Genomic DNA, 23,028 nt, shown 5'->3' with positions numbered 1-23,028 from the left:
CCTCTAACTGACAGTAGCTTTCCGAGCTTTCTGAGAGATCTGAGATGAGACACTGGAGAGCCTTCTAAGTGGGAAAGTAATGGATTTAACCAGTAATAGTCTGCATGCATTTCCATCTTTAAAAACAAATAAACACAGCACCCATTTCATTAAAATTATAACTTCGTAGCATGACCATATGAACAACCAGCATCTGGATGGTCTTTTTTTTTTAATGGAAACTTTATTATCGGCTTTTAAAAGGCCAGGAAAGAAAACATTAAACCTCTTTCAGGGAGATTCTTTATGGCAGCAACAACAAAATGCCTTGTTCCTTTGCTCACTTCCCATTCTGGAGCTTCAGATTTTGAGGGTGTACATATACCAATAATTCATTTACAGGGCCTTGCCTAATGACAGGCATTCATCTTAATTCAGGGTAACTCAAGACTACTTACCACACACTGAATCCTTCTGCCCAAAGTATGCCGCATCAAAGAGGTGGTCAGCTGTCTTTTCAAAAGAAGCAAGCATCAATACACTCTCCTTCATTTTTGCCAGGCCAAACCTAGTAATGCCCAGAACTTCACCCTAGTTAAAAAAAAGGAATACCATTCAAAGACAAAAATTATGATTAACTCCTCAAAGTACAATTGCTGACAGTGTTAGGAGCTCAGCTCAAAGGAGGCAGGCAAGCAGGTAGCTATGCTGTGGTCTCTGGGTGGATATTAAAGAGGACCACTGAAGTAGTATTACTGATAGCTTAAGAAGATTGATGGGGATGGAGTAAAAGAAACTAAGGATATGTATCTCACAGCCAAGGTGAACATCAAAACCCTGGTCATACAGGTGACTATAATGTGACCCTGCACCAGACTTGTTTAGATTACAATATTCCCTACAAACCTGCATCCTAAGGTGGAACAGAGTGTGTGACTACTGCTCACATTGCCTTATCTATCTCATGTATTTTGTGCCAGCATTCCTGGGACTGGGAATTTGAGGATGAAGAACAACTGGCTCTGTGTTTCCCCCTTTTTCTCTGTGTTTGCAGTACCTGTGTCTCTGATTCACAGCAAACAAGGCCTCAGCTATTTTGTTCATCCCTTTCAGAAATTCAGTGTGCAAGAATCTACAGTTTGTAGTAAATGGTTGAAAGGAAGGTTGAGTGGGACTCCCTGATTATTTGCTTCCTGAGAGATCTACAACAAGGTCCCAACTTGGGAAACAGCTGAGTCATCTTCAGAAGGGGAAGATGATATCTCACAGCCAGAGGAGAATTTGAGGGGGAATTTGATGGCCCAATTGGCAGCACCCTCTCAAGAAGTTCAGGAGGAAAGGGCGGAGGCCAGTCCTCCCAAGGAAAATGGGGTGGAGGGCAGAGGCCAGTTCTACCAGGGAAGACTCAAGAAGATGAAGGGAATCTGATTGATGGGTGGGCCATCTGCTGAAAGGAGCAGCGAGAGCTTCAGCTCTTGGAGCAGAAACAAAGATGGCATCTCAAGGTCAAACACATCTGGTAATTAATTGGAAACAGCTGGAGGCCTGGGAGAGGTATATTGCGAGCTATCAATTCTTCTTTCTCAGCTAGCTAAGTGTGGAAGACAAACCCCTAAACTGACCCGAACTGACCCAATTTCAGCTTACCCAAACCTCTTGGAAACCCCTGTGACACAGATTAGCTGATGACTGTGCTTTTGTCTGCTCTCCATTTGACAAGATGAATGGTTTATTGGACTGAACTTTTGGCCTGACCCTCAGTGTGTTTGAACAACATAACTGTACTCAGAAATGAATGGACCATGACAACAACATATCTAGCGCTGACAAGCTGCCAACATTCCATTGGGTTCCCACTACTACATTTGGGGAGAATGAGGCACCTATACCTGCCATTCACATGCTTTTCTTTTCTTCACCAAGGGAATATGGAGGCACAGAGCTCAGATTCTCCTCATCAAATCTTGGCTTTGACCATGGGAAGAAACTGGCCCGCTTTACTGAGTACCCATTTTGCCTTCCCAGACTGGGAGTGAAATAAAGACAGGGAACTGTGGTTCTGTCATGCTTCTGCTGGTGGCAGTTGATTCCTCTCAGCTCCTGAGGTGAGAGAAGAGCTCACACTCTCCTGTCTTTTCTCAGAGGAAGCAAGGTAGACCAGGCTTAGGAAGATATACTATGGCTATTCCTGAGAAGACACATTCCAAAGGTTCCTACCTCCCTGACTGTCTTGACTGCAACTGTTTGGAAGAGGAAAGAAGAATAAAACTTGGAAGAAACCAAGAATAAAAGGCCTTGGGATAATTTTAATGCAGAAGCCAGCATGAAAGGTAGACTCTCACTTCCCAGTAACGGAAGAAAAATTAACCTCTGCAGATCTCTATTCTGGCCCTTGGTACAGAGAACTGCTACTGCCCAGAGTTTTTACATGCACTGTAAATATAATTGTGATGCTATCATATGGACAGGAAAAGTAGAGGACTGTGTGACTTAGCAGGTAACATCTCTGACCCTGATGTGATCTCAGCTGATTTAAGGAAACATCATACATTTTGGATATAATCATAGGGCAGGCTTCAACAAGAGTCGAATCTCTTGTGAATGAACCAGGAGAGAGTAATACTCTTCTCTGATAGGTTTAAGTCTTTGGTCATACTTGAATCAAACAAATTTATGCAATTACTGGGCTGCTACATAGCTTCCTATAGCAGAGGTAAGGAAAGACAATGTCACGGAGCCCCTCATATCATTTCTAAAACAACAGACAACTATTTTCTTCATTTACATTTATTTGGAAGGAAAGGAGGTAAAGCGGGTAGCAGTAAACCTGTGTAGTTAACAAAAAAGAACAAGAGAAAACAGACCTTATATGTCATCAGATCAGACAGCAGCATCACATGTCTTCGGTCAATGCTCATACCATGGTTCACCATTGTGTACTGTATCTCATTAATAATGGTGGTTCGAGCAGCTTCAATGCCCAAAGTCTTCTCGACCTAGAAGATTAGACTTAGTGATGTGGCAGAAATGTTTTGCTTGCCTGCAATGGTATGATGTCTCCTAGTAGCTCTTTCCTCCACACATCCCTGTTTTTGCTTTGTTAAAAAAAAATGGCTTGGTTTGCTCCTCAGCTTTATGAACAATATATATTTAACCACCATCACACTAAGCATCCATACAGACTGTTCAGAGTGCTTCACTATGTTACCATGTGGATCTTTCCAACACTATCATGGAGTGAAGTGAGATTCTTTTCACATTGCAGATAAGGGACTGACATTGAAAGTAAGAGTGTGGCGTATTTTAGGTTGCCTAGTGAGTTCATGGCAGTGGCAAGATTTAATCAATTTAATTCAACATTCGGTCCATCTCTCAACCACTGCCCTGCACCATACCATACCAACCTCATAAGTGTTGTTAGAGGTTGTTCTTGTTCCTTTAACACCGTGTGTGGCCATGACAGCTCGCAGGTTGTCACCTTCTACCAACAGTTTATATTTCTCCTTTCCACTCTGTTCATCAATGTGAATGACAGCACGAGAGACCTCTGGGATACCCTGCACAACCACCTTTATGTTTGAAAGGGGAAAAAAGGTAGAGGTCATAATAAATGTTTCTTTAGGTACCATGTAATTGCAGTAGCCCAAAAAGCCCCCACCTACTTTTCTATAGACAGATGGGGAGTGAGTTAATCGATGGATGTCAGTAAGAACCTATTCCAAAGATCTGCAAGAAGGAAGGTGGCTAGAATATTCAAGGATCAGAAATCCTTGCTGGGATCTCTCGTCCAAAAACATCTGGAGGGACAGAGTTTGGCCACCCCATTCAAATCTATATAATATGAATAACATAAAACTCTGCAAGTCTCAACAGTCAGGTGAGTAACAGATCTCTTTCCTGTAAATATACAGTACATACAATTTATGAGGCTTAAAGTTCTCAACAATTTTTCAAATTATCAGACATTTTTCCTAAACTAGAGATGAGCATGAATCAGAAAAATGGTGATTTCTTTTGATTCGTCAAGGGAACAAATCACAAGTAACAAACGTAAGATTTTTTCCTGACAAATTGATTCATCATTTTTGCCTTTAAAACCCTATAAAACAACTCCTATCTAGAAGCACCAAAATTCCAGAGAAACTTCATCTGACTCTCCTCTACAAGCTCTGCAAGTTTAGTGAAGTTTGTGTAAGTACTGAAACAGCAAGTATTTTGAATGCATACTCTATTTGCTGCCATGTAACACACTTGTAAGATGGAAAATCCTTCTTACCTTTGGTAGTTCTTCCTTCAGGGACTGCAAGACATAGTACATTGAGCTCTTGCTATTCTCCCGGGGAGTAACACACACAACAGCCTCACCGTGGACAGCCACATCCCCAGGCTTTACCCGCAGCTTTGAGACACAAATAGAATACTGCACCGTCTCTGCGTTAACCTATAACAGAAAACATCATTTTAGTATCTGCATAATTCTTCTGACACTAAGTCCAGTTCTGTAGGCTATGATTCCGATGCCATAAGCTACCCAAAATACAAGTTTGGCCAAATGCTGTGATGGATTATTTGATGATAATCAGAAGACATTATTTAAGAAGGTGGTACTGTATGTGCTGTTGTGCAGGAGCCCCAGAAATATTCATTTCCAAAATATGTGATAATGGAAATCAATGGGCACCAAAGAATGAGAGAGGTTTAGTGAATTACAGCAGTGTGATTTATCTACTCTTAAATTTCCAGCATAATGTTTGAAGCAGCAGCTGCCACATATCCCATGCCACATGAATTCATTACTGGAGGAAGCAGAAGCTCCTTGAACATGAAATTTTAGAGTGAGACCACCCGTCACCTGGTTTTGCAAGGTACTCCTGCCCATGCCTCAAGTCAGCTGCACACATCATTCTACATATTTTTATTATTCAGTCAGTTCCAGGGGTACAACTCTTAAGTGTATTGTGATTCAGATTACAGTGGTGGGAGACTACAGGTCCCCTGCAGAGAACTTTGTAACTCTCAGGATGTTGTGTTCTATAGCCTTCTTTCTTAAATGTTAGTGTACGATATACAGGGAGGCTTTTAATAGCCCCCTACATGAAAAGTGGTTCCTTCCTGCCTGCAGCTGTAGTGCTACAGATCATTTTACCAATCCAGAGAAATAGGGGCAAGAAGACATGCATAAAATGCAGTATACTTTCTCGACTCTACTCTGAAGTGCTAGAAATCAGAAATTTCATGAACATATTCAGTATAATGTGTAGAACTGGAAAGGTCTACAGCTATTACAGAAGTGAGGCAAGAGCCTTGTTCAGGTTTAACATTCACAGACTCGTCACACTTTGAGGGGAGTATCTGAACCTCCCCCACCTCTATTACCACTTTCTACATGTTAAAGTTAGTAAATTTGTGGAGGAAGGGCTCCTGCTTGCATGTAGGCTCTCAATGGGGTACAGTGGATTGACATAGTCATACCTTGGCCAAGATTCTACTGACATTTTTATGCACATGGAACCAAAAATGCAGAAATTGCAACAACTAATTAAAGCTAATGAATGACATGCCAGTCATGTGACCACCAGGTACTCAACCAGCACCTCATTAACAAGCCACAATGACTTTCATTTTCCCCCTCCTTTATGTGTACAGAACTCCAACAGAATTCTGCCCATTAACTGAAATACTGAATGCAAAGTAACTGCAAGTTTCAGCTACTGTACATTCCTATACAGTGTTTACTCACTACATCCAGTGGGGCTTGCTTTTCAGTGTAAAGGTGGATAACTTTTAATTATGCAGACAATTTTGCTCCATTGTCTCATACAACATGATTAAGGGCAAAGAAACATGAAAGTTGTTTTCTGAAACAACCGGAGGGCCAAAGGTTCCCCATTATGCCTCAGGGTGAGGCTGCAATCCAATTCATACCTACCTGGGACTAAATCCCATTGGATTCATTGGGACCTACTTATGTATAGCTACACACGACTGCACTATTGCCTTTGAGGGTGAACCACTTGCAAAAACCCACTTCTCAAACAAAGTATATGGAAGATCGACACACTCACTTCCAGCCTCAGCAATCTAATCCGTTCTAAAGAAAGCTTGACAAGGATAAAGCAGTCATCAGGCAGGAAAACCTCTTCAATATATTCTGAAATCTACAATTAAAAAAAAGACAACAATTCAAGAGTATTCATTTCCGGTTAAACATTACAGCAGTCATTGAGAACAGACTCTGAAATGCTGTGTATTAAGCAACCACAGGGAACAGTTTACCTCTCCAAGGAGTGTCTTTTCTATTCTTCCTTTAACCAACCGGGCAAAGTCTGGATCATCATCAGTGTCAAGATGTGCCGTGATAATTGGGGTACTACATATGGGCAGCAAAAGCACAGTTGAGAAAAAGTTACTAGCCTGGTATCTTTATATATCTATATGGACATACATCTTTTATAACATCTGTATTTTTATAGGACCTAATTGAAAGCCTTTATCCTGTTCAAAGAATCTCTTGACTTTACCAAGCAACTCTTGAGACTACTAATTACAATAGAATTACACATATTAAATTAACCCATTTTCACTTATCTCGGTGCCTTAGGATGTTGTCTGGCACACCATGACTAGCTGGCCTAACAGCTATTATCCCTTTTTCGGACAGCTCTCCTTCTGTTGGCTTCACTCCTTACAAAATTAGGACATTTCAGTGCAGTTTCAGACAAGCGGCAAACATCTTGTTGTACGTAACTTACAGGCAGAAATCAAATTGCTAATCTTGTTTGCTTTTCAAAGGAAAATACAATCAATGCTTCATTTCTTAGGAAACAGCACTGAATAGATCTGAAGAATTTTCAGATCACAATGATGACAAGAGCAATTGGCCAGACTCAAGTTCTATAACCAGTAAGCTGATGAGAGACAGACAGTATGGTCACTTATTTCACTTGAAATCTAGTCAATATTGAAGCTGATATTAAAATCTGACAGGAATACCTGATTGCTTTGGAGGCATTGATGATCTCCTTGATCCTTGGCACTCCTAGTGTGATGTTCATTGAAGCAACTCCAGCAAAATGGAATGTTTTCAGTGTCATCTGCGTGCCAGGCTCACCAATGCTCTGAGCGCACAGAGCACCCACTGCAGAACCAGGCTCCATCTGTGCCCTAGATTGTAAAAGCAAGCAAATGTTTGTGTTCATTCATTCATTTTACCTCTACACATCCATTTCGGAGAGTTCATGGCTGAGCTGTAACAGATCTCTAAGGACAAAGCCTCATACTTTTCCTAGTAGATAACTAGGCACTCTGGAGTCATTATTTGTCTGAAGATCTAGTAAAACGTGCTTACCAAACAGTGCTGCCAGAGCCATCTGTACACCAGAGGTAAAACCAGAAATGTGCAACCAAAGACCAGATAAATTTTGTTAACTTCATGTGTGTAACTTTTCTTTTTGTACAACTTATCCTCAACTTTACATGCTTCTGAATAATTTCTTATGTTTCTTTTAATTCTGGTGAGGGACATGAAACTGTGTAGGACTCATGGACTCCAATATTTTGACATGTGGAAATCTTTTTGTCAACTTCCCCCCAACACCTCTGAATTCACCAGGCACTGGGAACACTCTTGCAAGCAAACATTGCCCAAGGCCCAGAAATCCATTTTAAAATATGAAAGCTAAGATTTCCCAGTATAATAACCTGGCAGGGATATTGTGTCCGATAATCCCAATTCTCCTTCCAAACCATAAAATTCTTAGCACAAATGTCTTAACACTCATCCCTCATCAGTTTCAGTGGCAGGGAGTTGAAACAGCACCCAAGAGCATTTGTTCACGATTGTACAAAGGAGTTTGAATCTTTTCTGTATTTTGCATATTTGATGTATTTGGGCAATTGCTCTGGCTATTGGAATTATACAGAGTATTGCACAGTTTATTGGAAAGCCCCCATACCTATGTGTGCAATTTTCACCTAGTAGACAGAAGATGGTGATGATAAAAATATACTGGATATGGATAATGATGAAGTGTATAACAGAAGATAACACATGGTATTGCATTTGTTCAACAGACTCCTCCAAGGAGTACTCTCTCTCATGCCTCTTTCCCATTAGAATGGCATAACAAGGTCTCCTGTATAATTATTCTAAAACACGTTTAAAGGCTGTCCATGTACACTGAAAACATTTCACCCTATATAAAAAAAGCTGTGATTTGACTGCAAACGGCAACAATACTGTAAAAGTGAATGCTGGAAGTGTTTAGGGGATAAAACACATGGTATGCAAAGAGAGACTCTTTATTATATTAATTTGAGTTAATTTGGTAGATGATATTCATTTGAGGCTGTTGCCAAGAGCACTGGACCAGCCCCTCTATGTGAATACCACATGGAAAATGATACAGGCAAAGTGATCTCAACCAAGGAGATCAGGATCAGACAATTCTTTTAAATAACATTTCCTAACTGTCTTCATAAAGAAGAGCAAAGGTAGGGATCCAAGCTGCACCAACTCCTAGCAGCAATATGCTTACTAAAAGACCTTATGCAACAGAGAAAGCAGCAGATCAGAGGACAGCTGTCACCCCCAATTAAGTCCCAGGAAAACAATCCTACGGCATAATTTGGACCTTCTTTATAAAAAAGCAAATAGACTCTGAGAGCAACAACTACCTCAAGACTAGTACTGTCCTTGTCTTGTGTTAAATAAGACTTCCATGTTCCAAAAAACAATGTGAGGAGAATGCTGGTTAGAAATAAAGGTATTTTCATGTAAGGCAATGTTGAGACTGGGTAAAAACCAAGGATATTTACTCCAATAACTATTCCCCATGGTCGCTTGGGAGGGAATCTTATATCCTCAATAGTAATTGTGCTTTGTTGTTCTTAACAAACAAACATGTCTAATTCATTCAAAATTTAGGTTTTAAAATATCACCACCAGTAATATTGCCAGAGGATAAGAACCACTGGAGCAAGCATTGGTCTCATCCTCTGGCAAGAATGTAGATGTGGGTCTGCTATGTGCCATCAAGCTGATTTCGACTCATGATGACACTATGAATTCAGGCTCTCCAAAAGGGCCTGTCATTAACAGCTCTTCCATACTCAAGGTTATGGTTTCTTGTATTGGGTGAATCCATCCCGTCTGGGCTTAAACTTCTTTTCCTACTGACTTGCATTTTTCCTTCCATTATTGCCCTTTCCACTGAGTCTTGTCTTTCCATGATACATTGAAAGTATGAAATCTTCAGTTTACTCATTTCAGCTTCTAGAGAAAGTTCAGGTTTACTTATTTATTTCGTACTTTCCTCCCAGAATAAGCCCCAATATTAAAACAGTATTAAGTAAATTATCAGACTAAAATAAACTCACAACTAATAATTGCGATAAGTATTTTTGAAAAGAATTCAATACAAATTTAAATCATTTTAAAACAATACTTCTATCAGCAAAACAACATCTACTAATTAAAAGGGCCTAATCATTGGTCAAAGGCCTGTTTAAATAAAAATGTATTTGCCTGCTGGTAGAAGCAGAGTAAGGGCGGGGGGGGGGGTGTCTCCTAGCTTTCCTAGCCTGGGAGAACCTACTGAGAAGGTGCCATTACATGTGCCTTCCCTCTGAAAATGGTGAGGGGGGAGGCTTCTGAAGGTCTTAGAATCAACACAGGCTCATATAGGGCGACATGGTTTTTTAGACACAGCCTGGACTCAAGCCATCTAGGCCTTTATAGGTCACCACCATCCTTTTGAATTGTGTCTGAAAATGAACCAGTAGCCAGTGAAATGTTTTTAATTACTTGAAGATGTCATATTCCAGTCCCTTTTGTTCACCCACAACACATATTACAATGCTTAAATATTCCACCTCTCATTTCATGATGAATCAGCTTATCTTGGTTCATTCTTCCAACCTTCCATCTTCCAGTTACATCATGCACCTTTGGACTTTCCTGTTGCATTTATGAATACCAGCAACTAGATGTCCTTTCAGCTTAAATCTGATCACTTCATTAAGAATGTTGCACTCATCTTTGCTCTTCCCCAGTAGCAGATTTGAGTGCCCTTCAATATGGAAGTCTAAATTTCTAGCTCTATCACTTATTTCATTTTAAGATGTCTCATCATAAGGTTTTCAAGATATAAAATATCAGAAGTGGTTTAACATTGCTTTCGTCTATGCAGTACTAACAAGTGTCAGCTTGAGTATGAATGCTAATGTCCATGAAGGATCCTCTGCTGCCATCACCTCCCACTATTGCTGCTATCTAGCAACCGTCCTTGATTTTTTCTGCACCCATCATCACTGGAACAATCAATTCACTTCTGCTGATTCAGCTGCATCTGCTGATATGAATTAAGGAGACCCAACTTCAAATCTCCACATGTGTATGAAGCTCACAGAGTGACCTTGTGACTGTCACACTCTCTAAGTCTATCCTGCTTCACAGGGTTGCTGTGGGGATAATGTGAGAGGAAGAAAGTCATGTACACTTCCTTGTAGGAATACAATTTCTACACACTGTAGATCAAAGGAATAATAAGGTGAGATCTAAGAAGGAAAAGGCTGAAGGTAACTATCTTCATTAACTCCAGTATATATTTAATGTAGTAAACACAGATGAGGGCTTTTTAGAACACTGTGTATTTTTATAACCTGACTTTTCTACATCAGCTACTTCAAGATCTGTGACAAGAGTGTCCTCGGAAGCTGAAATGTTCTGTCATTAGTTTCTGTGTGCTGTCTTTTATGATGACATCAGAAATGGCAATAACCAGAGAAAACATCGGTGTACGGAGGAGAAAGCTAATGAGTTTCTAACCCAGATGATGTCAAGTACATTCACTAGTAAATAGATAAACACTGAAAGTAAACATTATCTTCTTTTACAGGTATGCAATACAGTCTACAAGGAAGCAATATATGTTGCTCCTGTTTTTATGGAAAATCAAAGAGAACACAAACCGAAGTCTAATATAACTGCAAAGTATTAAAGGTGGTTAATTAAGTGGTTTCTGCTTATTATCTTTCCATCCCACCGTTCTACTAAGGAGCTCAAGCAGATGAGAACAGGTATTCTTGAGTAGTCTTCCATCAAGACCAAACGATTCATTTTAGCCAAGTGGTTAAATCACATGACTCACACATGCCATCTTTCCACTACTGCTTTCTCTAGGATGCTTTATATTTTTATATGGTTTCAGCTTGGTATTTCCCACTGTTGTTTTCATGTCATTATGGGTTAAACAGTGGTATGCAAATTTAAAACATAAATTAATGGAAAGAAGCTATTAATATCATCTTATTTCTCTCATATCAACACACCTACTGAGAGACTACAGACCCAAAACACTTAATCATCAATAACTATTAGTGGGATTTATTAAACTTCCATAGTTGAAGAAGTTTGACTATAGCATAATTTTCCAGTTTTGCATTTCCTTGTGTTTAGTTCATTCATTGTGATTTGAGATTTTCTGTTTTGGATCACATTAAAAGAAGATTATTTGCATGTCCAAGAAGCGAGGCTGTGTTCAACCCTTTCACTCTAACATGAACTTTAACAGTTACTGTTAAGTCTAATTCAAATACCCAATGTAATTTTTAAAAACACACGACAAAGGTCAAAATCCTATTGGAATTTTACACTGGCGTAACACAAACAGTATAACCTTTTGAGGGAAACTGCCTTAAGAAAAGAAATCATGATATATAACATCTGCTGCTCACTGAGACACATGACAGTATGTGTCAGATAATGTCTATTGTGTTTTCCTAACTTGAGACAATTTGCTTCTGAAAGTTATGCCATTTGCCTTACACTTGCAGGCATAATTAACATGATTAATTAACTATGGTCATAATTAACTATGACCATAAATGTCACATTGGAGAATTGTGTTATAACATAGTTCCCTTAAATCCACCAGTATTAGTACTGCGAAATCTTAAGAGATTTATACCTATACTTGGTTTGATTACTGCAGTTACAATGAGTGGTTCTTATTGTTGAGAAAATTGTATTGTATACTCAAAAATGCCAAATTTAAAAGACAATGTTGGTATGCACAAAAATTGAAGTACATGCAAGAGAAAGCAAATGATGTTACATAAATCTGAAAGGAAGTGTTCACTTGTTTATTGTTGTAAATTTGATGAAAAGTGAAAAGCCACTGTAATTTTTTTAAATTTAATTGGAATGATACTGTGAGAACAATCATGTGGGTAGAGGACAGAACTTTATAGTTTCAACTCCGGATGCTTAATTCTTCCAATTATTTTCTCATAATCAAAGATAAGTGACTCAATTTTAAAGGTGTTAATTCACACCTAAAGAAAAAAGAAAATATCATACCTCATGTACTTTTCTCTACAGGTCTCCAGAAACTTCTCCAGCTGGGATGGAGTGATTCGGTCCAACTGGTATAAAACATATGGCTAAAGCAATTAAAACAACAACAGAAATATTAGAAATGTGTTCAAAAAAACATAACTGGTACTGTGCTGCCTATTAATGATCCAGGGTGGCACTGAGAAAAAGTTATACTGAGAATTCCTCCTCACTCTACACTAAGGCATGATGAACTTGATATCTAAACTGTTTATGGTTTCACAACAAGTGACAATATAAAACCATGATAAAGTCCTGGTGGCAGCCATCTGGCTATGGAACTTTGTTCTTGTCCTCAACTGAAGGCTTGGTTGTTCCCTCTCTATTGTTGTTTAGGTGTCATCTAAAAAGACATATATTTGTGCATGTTTTCATAGAAATGTGATATTTGCTTTATCTCATTTTTTAAATCTCTGTTTTTAGGATCACACTTTTAATAGTGTTATTTTTAAATCTGACTTTGTGTTATGTAAGTTGTTAGCCTTACCCTGAGCCCTCTGTGAGGAATGACGACATATAAACAACGAAAGTATAATCCTTACTTGTTTCCCGTTACAACTGAGCTGGACCAATGTAAAGTTATGATAAGCATCTAGTGAAGACATGGAAAATTTGAATATCATGACACTATATTTTCACCTTTTCTGTTACTTCTTCCTGTTTTCCTATCTTCACTTACTTCGATTTCTGCTCCTCTAAATCTAGATAGAATTCTTTGAAAACCTATGCCTCCATAATGCCGTTAGATACCAGTAAATGTGTAATTGTCATGATTTGTTGTGGTCAAAGTTTCTTCGTGCCAATTTGGTTATTTTTTTCTCCTGTGACCTGGGGCACAATATATAGAGGTTTAGTGTTCAGTTATGTTCAGTACAGTCCTGTTTTTTGGTGCTTGAAATCTCTGGAAAACTACCGGAAGCATTTCGAGTTTCAGATAAACCTTAAGGACAAGATTTCCTCTAAGGCGTGCATGCAACTCTGCATCCTTCCGTGCAGCTTTCCTCCTTCTCCACACAACAATTTTCAGCCCCTTTGGTTCCAGTACCCTGCGCTGGGGGTGTGTCAAGTCATGTGTGAGAGAGGTGGAACCCTGGCCAGTGGGGCTGAAAATTAGAGTGTACATCGCTTAAGGAAAGCATTTTAAAAATGTCACATACAGCCACCAAGATTCTTCAGGTGTTCAAATGTTTTCCTCCAGTCTTTAATAGCTGAACCACTGAAAGACTCAGATGTAATGCACAGGTTATGTATTACACAAGACCCAGTGCATATGCATGTATTATGAACACTGTACAAAGGCATCTTTAAAAACTGTTGGAACATGCTCAACCTGCAACCATTTCAACAGTGCAAACAACCAGATCCACTAGAAGGTTGAACATTTTATTAAAACCCTTAAAAGAAAAGGAAAATTACTTTACAATTGCATTGAGCTTCAAAACTGGCATGTGTTAGAACTCCAGTGTAGGACATTTGGCTACAGATTAGACAAATGTAATATAAAGCAGGTAGAAAAAAGCCTTGAGCTATATAAAGGGCAAGTGGATCAGATTTTGTCAATAAGTTTCAATACAAAAGTAAAGGATTGCAAAACACCCCCCCCCAAAGTCCCAATTTTCATCTGCTAGAAGATGTGCAATTATTGTGTAATTTAAGAAGTAGATTACCTCTGTTGTACCATTGTCATTAATGCCATACTTGTCTCTGGTTTTCTTGATTTTCTCAGACACATTTTTGATGAACTTTTTAATTTCCTGCAACAAACAGCATGTGTTTCAAGGTTGTATCTTGTATTTCTGCAGCGCTACCATTAAAGACACCAACAGGTCACACATTTAGTACTCTTTTACAGCAAATAGCAATAATAAGGGTATCTGAAAAATGCATTTGGTGCTAGAATTATGTCCATACTGGGTTTTTTGATAGAAATGGATATGTGGGCTTGATACAAAGCCCTTAATGGTTCAGGGCCTCGCTATCTATTGGAGTGTCTCTCCTACAGAAAAGCTGCCTGCTCCACTCAATCTTCTCAGGCCTTGCTGCTGTGGGTGGTCATGCTGAGGAAGGCAAGGAAGGCTTCAACTAGAACGCGAAACTTCTTGGAAGTGGCCCCCACACTTTGGAATGAACTCCCACTAGAGATCTGACAAGTTTCCTCCCTCCAGAGTTTTAAAAGATAGCTGAAAAGCACACTTTTAAAAGAAGCCTCTAAAGATACTCTCCCTCTCAGTTAGTGTGCCCTTCAACCCTGTGCCACCGGAAAGCTGTTTCCATTATTTTGTTTTATTTAGCTGTTTATTTGTTCTATGGTCTGGGATTATTTTTAGGGGTTGTGGGGGTTGGGTGTACAGTGGTGCTTTGACTTACAAACGCCTTGACCTACGGACGTTTTGAGTTGAGAACAGCTCCGTTTGCAAAATTTTGCTTTGACTTGCGAACAGAGCTTTGATTTACAAACAGAAAAAAGGCGAGGGGAAAGGGTGGGAAATTAAAATAGCTAACTGTAGGTGGCGACGAGGCTGCTTCTTTGTAGCTTTTTCGCCCCAGCAGTTAGAGAGTGTGCGATCTGAGGAGGCTGCTTGCTAAGATAAGGTGTTGCTTTATATGTACTTTAAAAAATTGTTCTGGGTATTTTTGCAGCGTGATTTTTGGCTGGGGGGGTTATGTGTCTGTGCTGTGATGGGTCTTGGGGAGGTTTGTTTGTTTTTTGTCCCCCCCCCCATTTCCGATGGGGGGGTTTGGTTCCTTTTTGGAGTGTTTTTTACCATTTGTGATTGGTCTTGGGGAATTTGTTTGTTTTTTTGGTCCCCCCCCACTGTTTCCGATGTGTCTTGTATGCTTTTTGCTTTGTTCTCTTTGCATTTCTGATCTGCTCCGTTTGTTTTTGCAATGGTTCCTGCATGCTTCCCTTGCTTTTTGCTTTGTGCATTTCTGATCTGCGTTTGTTTTGTGTATTTGCAATGGTTCCTGCATGCCTCCCTTGCTTTTTGCTTTGATGGGTCTTTCAGACCCTTTCTGCAAGGGTCTGTGCTGGCTGGTTTGTTCTAAAATGGAGTTTAGACTCAAGTCTCTCCCCCCCCCCATTGTCTTCTCTCTCTCTATGCTCTGTTTTTGTGCTGAGGGAGTCTGTTTGCTGGAATAATGGTTGCTGGATTCTGTTGCTCATAGGGTTTGTGTACTGTGGTATCTCTTTTGTTTTAAAAAGTGTTGGTGGGAGGGTTTAAAAGGTGTTTGGTTTTAAAATGTGATTTGTTTAAAATGTGTTTGGTTTAAAATGTGTTGTTGTAAAATGTGTAGGTTTAAAATGTGTTTTAGACTCCAAACTCTCTCCCCCCATTATCTCCTCTCGCGCTCTGTCTTCTCTCTTTTTGTGCTTAAAAAACCTTTGTCTGAGGGGTCTGTGTGCCCCATTGATGACATTCTTTCGTGTCCCCTTTTTAACCTAAGTTCATCTTAGGTTAAAAGAAGAAAAATTCTCCCCCAAGTGATAGAGGACAGATTAACCAGTTTTCACTAGTTCCTATGGGAACTAGTACTTTGACTTACAAACCATGCCTTGACATAAGAACAAAAAACAGCTGGAATGAATTAATCGGGTTTCAATGCATTCCTGTGGGAAATGCTGATTTGACTTACGAACATTTTGACTTACGGACATCTTCTGGGGCGGATTAAGTTCGTACGGCAAGGCACCACTGTACAGTATTTGATACTGTAAAGATACTCATAATAGTGGTCCCACTAAGTTGGGCAGGATACAAATGTTTAGAAATAAATAAATAATTGTGGCTACTTGTCAAGCAGAAATTAAGCAATGATACTTTCCTTCTTTATTAGCTTTTTGAAGACTTTCCTGTTTTTGTATATACTTAACAAGAAGCAGTAGGATTCTGGGATGCCTTTCATATGGAATATATAATCTGACAAATATTATTATCTGACATTTTCTATTCTCTAATGTTCTGAGATCTAAGAATTCACATGAAGAGAATGAAGAAAATGTGTTTAAAATTCTGTGGAACTAGCAGAAAGAGGAGGATTGGGGGGATGGGATGGGAGACCATACTCCTCTAACCAAATATTAGAACCTAGGGTCTTCCGTTACAACTGGAGCAGCAAGAGATTAAGGACAGACTAAAGATTGTTCTTCATATGGGACATAGTTGATTTAGAATTATCTGGTACAAGATGCAGTGGTGGCATCTTGTGACATCATTAGTTTCTGGAAAGGTAAATCAGAGAAGCCCATCCATGGATAGAAGTCACAATGGTGACATCTCTGTCTCCAGGTTCTGAGGCATTACATTACTGTATAGCAACTGCCAAGGAGCAATCACAAGAAGGATTATTGCCAATGGGATTGTTGACTTCATGCACTGCAGTGCTTCCAGAGGTACCTCATGGATCACAGGCAGGAGGAAGAATGAAAGATGAGAGGGATAGTTTGCCACACAGGCACATGTGCTCTAACAGCCAATCTAGCTTATAAAAACCACACTTTAAAAAAACAAGAAGTCTGAATCCATCTCATCCATCGTTATGATCATTCTAGTTTCCAGTTTTGCTTTACTTATACAAAGTGGACATTTAAGGATTTACAAAATGATTTCACATTTTTTCTGAGCTTTTCTGTACATGCATAAACACTTCAGAGACTTCCTCTGAAGAGCCTGAACAACTTCCCTGTTGAAAAGTGAACTAAAAGAACTATTCCCAGATTGTATGTTGGAAGGAGTTAGCCCCAAAATATGCCATAATAATACATAGGAAAACTATCACTCAATGATGCCAGGTGAAGGAATGACTCGTCTAGCTACAAATGCGAACCATCTCCAGGCAATGTGGTATGAATTTTGTACACAAACCATATTAGTCCCTTTACTTTTTAGGCTAATTGAATGATATGGACTCATTAAAAACATAGAACTAGTAACTTTTGGGGACTTATTTGGAAAGCTGTGTTTGCAGCTATGTTATCTGCAATGTAAGGTACTTCAGAAATTTCAGACAAGACATGACCTGCAGGTTGCCTGCAATAGATACAATTCTGCAACCTTCAGAGAGTAGCTCAAATGAAGAATCTTAAACCTATGGTCTGTTGTCACCAGAACAGACCACAAGAGGACTCATGGCTACATTTTTTCCCTCTTCAATCCTCTCTCTTCCCTCCTCTTAGTTTTGAACAAAGTTTCTCAGATCAGAGTTTCACACTAGATTTGAGTAAGTAAAACTGGTTTGCCCTAGTTATGGGTAATTTAAAAACAAAGATCTAGAACAGTGGTGTCCAACCTTGGCCCTCTAGATGTTCTTGGATTTCAACTCCCAGAAATCCTGGCCAGCAGAGGTGGTGGTGAAGTCTTCTGGGAGCTGTAGTCTAAGAACATCTGGAGGGCCAAGGTTGGACACCACTGATCTAGAACTACACTTTGATTATGTGTTGAACTACAGTGACGGAAACAAACCTGTATCTTTCATCAATGTTATTTCATTCATGCCGGACAGAATTGGGAATTGGCCAAAGGTCTGTGCTTGCTTCTCCTTCTTAACACTAAACAATAATTTACTATTATATTTGAATTAGGCTAACATTACTTTGCTTAAGCCTTATTACAATGTCTCAAATACAATGCAGGTCTCGAGAGGTTATCCCAGGTGAGGAACACACAGATTTACTCCTCAGGATACTCCTCAAGCATTTACTTGAGTCTGATTTTAAGTAAAACTCTGACTGTAAACATTTAAGCACTTAAATGACAATTTCCAAAACTATAAGGGAAATCAGCACCTCACACAGCTAAGCAGTTAGGTGGAGAAGAGCACTACAAAAGCCCAGCATCTAAGAGGTGATATTTTAAAAAGGTGGGGTAGGAAAGGGCAAAAGATTGAAGCAGTTTTATATTTCAGCTGAGGAAAAACACTATGTTATTTATTCAGTTTAACTTTCAGAAAAAAAGCTGCCAGAATGGGGAAAGCAGTTATATGTTTATTGCATGGCAGAAAGTGTGAAGCACAGCAAAACATCTACAGAAGTTGTGGCTGCTATCCTCATAACCACGGTTCATAAGCTTATGGGAACTGATCCGCCATTTGTGCTGAGGAAGAGGGATGCAAGCTCTGACCTCCCCCACACAGATAACATCTTGCATGAGCTGGTTGCTCTGCCTGTTCAGTAGAATTGCTTAGCTTTTCACTCTTCTTTCTTTGCTGTAAGCAAGATTTTCATTTTGTTCCATATTTCTGTGAACATAGCATCCAAGGATAGCCCGAAGAATTCAGAACTAAAAAAGGTTACACTGGCCAACTCAGACTGAATCATCCGTTTCACAGAGGCTCCATTATTTTATTATGTTATCAATCAAAGAACCTACCACCCTGTCAAACCACATCCAATGAAAATTTTTGACATAGAAGGAGATACTCTTGACTTTTTAAAAATACATCCTCAATGGAAGAACAACGTATGACATATATTACACCGTGTCATGATTTATTTTACAAAACTAAAGCCAAAATGGAGAAGCCACGTGTGAAAAACTAGGTGCACCTTATGAGTCAATAGCTTGTAGAACCACCTCTAGCAGCAATAACTTGATGTAATTGTTTTCTGTATGACTCAATCAATCTTTCACATTGTTGTTGAGGAATTTTGGCTAACTCTTCTTTACAATGTTACTTCACTTCATTGAGGTTTGTGGCTATTTGCTTATGCACAGCTCTCATAAAAGCCCACCACAGCATTTCAATTGGGTTTAGGCCTGGATTTTGACTGGGCCATTGCAAGACCTTGTTTTCCCCCCCCAGCCATTCTGTTGTAGATTTGTTGGTGTGCTTGGGATCACTGTCCTATTGCATGACCCAATTCTGGCCAAGCTTTACCTGTTAGACAGACAGCCTCACATTGGACTATAGAATACTTTGGTATACAGAGGAGTTCAGTCAACTCAGTGACTATAGCTACAAAACAAGTCCAAATCATCACATCTCTACCATTGTGCTTGACAGTGGGAATGCACTGTGTTTAGGTAAAGGTAAAGGTAAAGGTTCCCCTTGACAATTTTTGTCCAGTCGTGTTCCACTCTAGGGGGCGGTGCTCATCCCCGTTTCCAAGCCATAGAGCCAGCGTTTTGTCCAAAGACAATCTTCCGTGGTCACATGGCCAGTGCGACTTACACAAGGAACGCTGTTACCTTCCCACCGAGGTGGTCCCTATTTATCTACTTGCATTTGCATGCTTTCGAACCGCTAGGTTGGCGGGAGCTGGGACAAGCGATGGGTGCTCACTCCGTCGCGTGGATTCGATCTTACGATTGCTTGGTCTTCTGACCCTGCAGCACAGGCTTCTGCGGTTTAGCCCACAGCTCCACCATGTCCCCAGTGTTTGGTTTTCGCCAAACATGGCACTGTGCATTATGGTCAAACATCTCCACTTTGGTCTCATCGTCCAAAGGACATTGTTCCAGAAGTCAAACATAAGCTGTGCTGCCATGTTATTTTTATAGAGAAGAGGCTTTCTCCTGGCCACCCTTCCAAACAAACCATATCTGTTCAGTCTTTTTCTATTTGTACTGTTATGAACGTTAACATTTCACATGATAACTGAGGCCTGTAGAATCCGAAATGTAATTCTTGGTTTTTTGGCACGGTCTGACCTTGGGGTGAATTTACTTGGATGTCCTCTCCTGAAAAGATTGGCAACTGTCTTGAATGTTTTCCACTTGTGAATAATCTTCCTCATTGTAGAATGAGGGGCAGCAACAATTGCTTGTCTATGATCATTGCTGATATGTTTCCTCCTTGGCATTGTGTTAACACACATCTGAATGCCCCAGACCAGCAAAGTGCTAAAACATCACCTTTTAAAGAGATGGTCAAACTTGCCAACTCAAGCGCATTTGGTTAGTAGCACCTGGCTGCTACTTCGCCTCTTAATTCCAATGGAAGCAGTAAGGGTTTACAGTGTTGCCCCGCATAGCGAGGTTAATCCGTTCCGGATTAACCGTTGCTATGGGGAAACATCGCTATACGGAATGGAAAACGCCATAGAAACACATTAAACTTGGCTCTTAAACTCACCGTTCTGCGAAGTTTCTCCATAGCGCTGCCATTTTCGCGCCCTCAGTAAGCGAGGGCAGGGCACGAAAATGGTGCGGGCGGCCATTTTCTGCACCCGGCGGCCATTTTGGAACTGCCGATCAGCTGTTCCCAAAATGGCCGCCAGGTGCAGAAATGATCGCAATGCGATGTTTAGCCTATCTAAACATCGCAATGTGATCGCATTAGCTACCCCAAAAAATGGGTCGCTATGCGGATTCGTCGTTAAACGGTGCGCTCGTTAAGCGAGGCACCACTGTACTTGGTTTTTCACACATGGCTTCTCTAGTTTGGCTTTATTTTTGTTAAATAAGTCAAGGCACAGTGTAATATGTTATGTGTTCTTCTGAGATTATATTTATGTAATTTTCAGATCCACTAAGGACCAGATGATTTTTATTATGTCCTACCTAAAACCATGGAATTCAGAGAGGGTGTAATTTCTCTTCAGGCATGATACTAGCCATGCTCTGATGGCAACAAAGGACTCATCTAAATTGTGCTTCACTGCTGACTTGATTAGTATAAACCCTTCTTCCTCATAGGGAAACTTCAAACTACAACTTCTTAAGACATTATAGGCTTGTCCAATGGAAAGCTGCAGGAAGCAGGTTCCTCCTCCAACTCACGTTTGGATGCTTTCAACACTGGAAGCCTCCAAGGTTATATAGACTGACCCTGCAGAGGTGAATTTTCTAAATTCAGAGTAATTTATGACCCCTTAGGGAGTGAGTGCAGGATTACACCAAAATTTACCAAAGGGCAAGCAGTTATTCCCAGCTGCCCTGGGAATGATTCCAGTGTTAGGGGGAAAACGATAAAGAGTTCATGTTGGACCTTCAAGACAAATACATATATCACATCATGAACATTCATGGTCACACAGTTCCACTTCCTCAAATGCAGAGAGTGCAGTTAGTTTAGGGGCATTGGATAATTCTGTCTGGGTGGAATGTACACAGAGAGGTGACAGTGAAGTTAAATGGAATGATAACAGCATTAACATTAGCATCCAGGCACTACCGGATGCAATAAGAATCTGCCATTTCATGCTAAGCTACCTAATAGAGCAGATCTCATTCTTTCCATTTTGAAGCTGCTTCACAATGCAAAACAGTAAAATTTTCTGAAAGGGTTCTGTCATAATTGAAATGCAAAAGACCCCCCCAAAAAACAGACACATTCAACTTCAGCATAAAATCACTGTGATGAGCACAAAGCAGCCTGTGTGAAATCCTGTTGCTCGCTTCCATGTGCACAACTGATGTCACCATCAGCACCAAACTGCTAGTGATTTAAGACAAATCACCACCAACTATTATTCATTTTGGGGTTCACAGAACTTGTATACAATGTGACTAAGTCACATATACCCCACAATCTCCCAAAGAAGCCTTTATTCAGAAGTGATTACCACTGCTAATGACATCATCATTGTTGTGCACCTGGAGCTGTGCAACAGGATTTCAGCTGTACTAAGAAGCCATTATTCCAGTTCAAATCTTTGCCAACTGCAAACATAGCTGCAAATGAAAGGAAGTTGAAAATAATCTGAATTCTGCTCCCAGTTCTGGCTTGTCACAAAAGCGTGAGCTAGAATAATGGCTACTTAACACACAGCATACATCAATATGCTACCAATGCTCTCCCTTGTGTCATAACATGTCTTCACAACAGAGTCCCCCCCCCAAAGACAGCCTAAGGCCTGTTTCTGAGTATTTGTTGGTTTTTACCTCCCATTTAAACAGGAGTAATATGGTGAGGTTCCTGCTGTGATTCAGCCTTCCAGCAAGGAACAAGTGGGAAACAAAGTAGTGCTTAACTGTGAAAGCAACGTTTGGCATGCTGTCTATTTGCTCTCCCAGCTGCATGCACCGGCAAGATGTGAAAAGCAATGTTACTGCCAGGTGCAACCAAAAAACACCTGCAGCTTCAATGCTGGCCACTAAGGGTGCCCTTACATCTCACAATGTCTACAGTTAGTGAGTGAGAGAGAGAGAGAGAGAGAGAGAGAGAGAGTATATTAATTTGCTCCAGTGAGTAAGAGGATGCAGGCACTGGGGCAAAGAAAGAACCTCATTTTCAGTTTGCTACAAAAGTGAGTATGCTGGACTCCTTGGGCAGGGGAAGAGCAGCTGCTTTTAGCACTCTTTTCTTGTGTTCCCAAAGCCTAGGTCATATTGTTGATGTGATTTTTCTCAGGTTGTGATCATCCTGTTGTTGTGACAACAGATAATTTCATCTGGCAGTCTCTTGGCAGCAGCCTCAGAACACGCATGTGTTCTCGGCTGCGAGTGAAAACAGATGTGGGGGAGAGTAGAGGGGAACTGTCATTAGACAAATAAAACTGTCATTTGAAATATGGAAGCAAATGAAATCTGAAGGACACTGTAATCCCTGCTAGGAATGCATGTAAGGCCTTCATGAATCACAAAAGGGAAATCATTTTAAAAAGGGAGAAAAGAAAGAAAAGCCAGAAAAGCAGGCACACAAAGACATCCAAAACAACCTGAAAGCCATCCATAGCTCGTTTGGGAAACTCTGTAACACATCCCATTTTT

General features: G+C 40.1%; 1 protein-coding gene across 4 annotated transcripts in view; it reads right to left on the bottom strand.

Annotated features, from left to right (window-relative positions):
• POLR3A (RNA polymerase III subunit A) overlaps positions 1-23,028 on the bottom strand; it is a 61,208-nt gene that overhangs the window by 3,105 nt on the left and 35,075 nt on the right. For all 4 annotated transcript variants that reach the window (XM_072995028.2, XM_020809459.3, XM_072995029.2 and 1 more), the window contains 9 exons: positions 14,044-14,130; positions 12,341-12,423; positions 6,973-7,143; positions 6,256-6,349; positions 6,045-6,137; positions 4,256-4,420; positions 3,384-3,548; positions 2,844-2,975; positions 438-570 (listed from right to left, as the gene is read on the bottom strand). In XM_072995028.2, the coding sequence (XP_072851129.2) occupies positions 438-570; positions 2,844-2,975; positions 3,384-3,548; positions 4,256-4,420; positions 6,045-6,137; positions 6,256-6,349; positions 6,973-7,143; positions 12,341-12,423; positions 14,044-14,130 (1,123 nt within the window). The remainder of the gene's footprint in view (positions 1-437; positions 571-2,843; positions 2,976-3,383; positions 3,549-4,255; positions 4,421-6,044; positions 6,138-6,255; positions 6,350-6,972; positions 7,144-12,340; positions 12,424-14,043; positions 14,131-23,028) is intronic.

Source organism: Pogona vitticeps, chromosome 3 (assembly GCF_051106095.1).
Source record: "Pogona vitticeps strain Pit_001003342236 chromosome 3, PviZW2.1, whole genome shotgun sequence".
NCBI lineage: Eukaryota > Metazoa > Chordata > Lepidosauria > Squamata > Agamidae > Pogona > Pogona vitticeps.
This window is presented reverse-complemented; position numbering and strand designations above follow the sequence as displayed.